We start from the raw sequence: 2142 nt of genomic DNA, 5'->3' as shown, positions 1-2142 counted from the left end.
CCCCCCCCCAGGTCGCTTCCAGCAGGTCCAAGCTCTGGCCGCCACGGCCGACGCGTTCTTCTGCCTCTACTCCTACGTCTCCAAGACCCCCGTGCAGCGCATCTCCCCCTCGCGCCTCGCCTGGGCCGACCCCGACATCCCCGATATCCGCGTCCCCCCCGCCCAGCCCGCCGTCCTCTCCCCTGGGGACCGCCTGAAGAAAGCCGTGGCCAAAATGTGTCTGTACACGGCCCCCCGCGCCGGGGGGAGCCCGCCGGGGGGCGGCGCCCTGGGCAGGGTGGTGCAGGAGGTGCTGGAGCGGGCCAGGGAGGAGAGGTTTCGCTTCGACCCCCCCGATGGGGAGGGTGGGGAAAGGGACGTTGGTGGGGTGCCCCTGGGGACGTCACCGCACCGAGCCCCGGGGGCTCTGCAGGCATCCCCGTGGCCCGAGCGGGGTGTCCCCAAGTGTCACCGGCAGCCAGGGCTGTCCCCAAGGCTGGCCCCAGAGGGGATGGACAATGCCGAGGAGCGTCCCCGTTGCCTGAGCCCTTCGGCCGGGGGTCTGCCGTGGGCTGGGGGTGCTCCGTGCCCAGTGGGGACAGGACAGGGTGGCACAGAGGATGGACGGCTGTGGGCGGACGTCGCCTCGTCCCCAGCTCCGTGCGCTGCGGCCACCCGTGGCGGGTGGGTGTGTGCCACCCCCGAGCAGCCGGGAGCCGAGGGGGACTCCGGGTTTGGCTCCAGCCCCTGGGGGACCTCCCCCGGGAGGAAGGAAGGGGCCCAGCCCCCCGGCGAGCCCCTGGACTCCTGCGGGGCATCGTCCCCTTGGTCCCACCAGCCAAGAGATGGAGGCCAACGGGCCCGGCAGAGCAGGGGACGGCACCGGGAGCGTGACCAGAGGGACACCAGCCGGTGGCAGGGGGATGCACCGGGGCTGCACCCCCCCGGGAAGGCTCCGGCGGTGGGGGGGCTCTCCCCCCATCACCCCAGCTGGGCAGAGACACGTTGCAGCCAGGCCCCGGACTCCTTCGAGATGGAAGAGGTGAGGGGCAGCGGGGGGCTGGGCAGGGGGCGAGGGGAGCGGCGCGGGGCTGCTGGGGGGGCGAGGAGCTGGCGAGGAGGCCGTGGAGCAGCAGAGGCGGCGGCGGTTTAGGGGCTGAAGGATTTAGAGCCTCTCGCACGACGGAGCAGCCTGGCACGCCCCCAGCCACGCTCACGCTCGTGCACGCGAGCACGTCGGTGCCCGCTCAGGAATGCACGCACAGCGCGCGCGCGTGCACGGATGCACCTTGGCGCAGGTGCACGTGCAGGCACAGGGGCACCTTTGCACAAGCACACGCGTGTGCTCACACGCACGCACACCCTTGCACGCGCGCCCCGGCCCCATCCCCTTTGCACAACCTCTCCAGGTGCCGAGCGCCGGCGAAGACGACGGCGATGCCCACGAGGAAGCCGGCTGCTTCCTCCCTCTCTCCCTGCGGGCCCGGAGAAGTAAGTCAGGGGGGCTTTTCCTCCGGGGGGCAGGGGGTCATATGGGGGCCGGGGGGGGGGGGGCGGAGGTGCTCAGGAGCTGGGGGCTTCCTCCGGCACCGCTGCCAGCACGCCCCCTCCCCGCGCTCCAGGCTTGATGCTGCAGGGGGGCAGCGGCCACTCCGACAGCAGCGGCTTCGTGGAGGAGCCGCTGCCCGAGCAGACGCCGTGAGACCCCCGAGGGACCCCCCCCACTGCTCGCCCTCACCGCGGCGCCAGCACCGGCCGGGAGCCACCGATGGGTGCACGAGGGATTTTGCCCCAGCTGCGTTTCGGACCCCGGAGGCCGACCTCAGCCGAGGGCTGAGCACCGCGTGGACACGCGTGTCTGGGTGTGAGCGTGCGTGCACGTGTGTTGTGTGTGTGTGTGTGTGCGCGCACCCCGTGGTTGTGCTGCACCAAAAACCTCTCGACTCAGGACTTTCAACCCCCAGCAGCACCAGCATCCCCCCCACCCCCCAACCCCCTCGCCCTGTTCTTTGTTTTTCGGGGCTCCACTAGCACTTTGGAAACGCTCTGCTCCCCCGGCGCGTGGAACACTAGGACGGGGGTTTGCCGGGGCAGAGCCCACAGCACACTGGAAATAAAATTCCCCAAGGGATCGGGGGCCGTGGCCCTGCCTTGCTGGGGGGG

General features: G+C 71.6%; 1 protein-coding gene across 1 annotated transcript; it reads left to right on the top strand.

The window, feature by feature from the left end:
* Nucleotides 1–6: 6 nt before the first annotated feature.
* LOC118158591 lies at nt 7–2110 on the top strand. Its single transcript, XM_035313259.1, has 3 exons — nt 7–1021; nt 1389–1470; nt 1602–2110. Exons 1-3 carry the CDS (start codon nt 215–217, stop codon nt 1679–1681), a joined length of 969 nt encoding a protein of 322 aa, XP_035169150.1. The 5' UTR covers nt 7–214; the 3' UTR covers nt 1682–2110.
* Nucleotides 2111–2142: the final 32 nt, after the last annotated feature.

The sequence above is a fragment of the Oxyura jamaicensis genome (genome assembly GCF_011077185.1).
Source record: "Oxyura jamaicensis isolate SHBP4307 breed ruddy duck chromosome 33 unlocalized genomic scaffold, BPBGC_Ojam_1.0 oxy33_random_OJ68566, whole genome shotgun sequence".
NCBI classification, from domain to species: domain Eukaryota; kingdom Metazoa; phylum Chordata; class Aves; order Anseriformes; family Anatidae; genus Oxyura; species Oxyura jamaicensis.
The sequence above is the reverse complement of the archived record's forward strand: the minus strand, read 5'-3'. Positions and strand labels throughout refer to the sequence as shown.

Excerpts from the sequence above, each read along its gene's own strand:
- LOC118158591 (XM_035313259.1), top strand. The coding sequence starts at position 215 with ATGTGTCTGTACACGGCCCCCCGCGCCGGGGGGAGCCCGCCGGGGGGC. Across the intron at positions 1,022-1,388 it reads ACTCCTTCGAGATGGAAGAG|GTGCCGAGCGCCGGCGAAGA; the intron begins GTGAGGGGCAGC and ends CAACCTCTCCAG. Across the intron at positions 1,471-1,601 it reads CTCCCTGCGGGCCCGGAGAA|GCTTGATGCTGCAGGGGGGC; the intron begins GTAAGTCAGGGG and ends CCCGCGCTCCAG.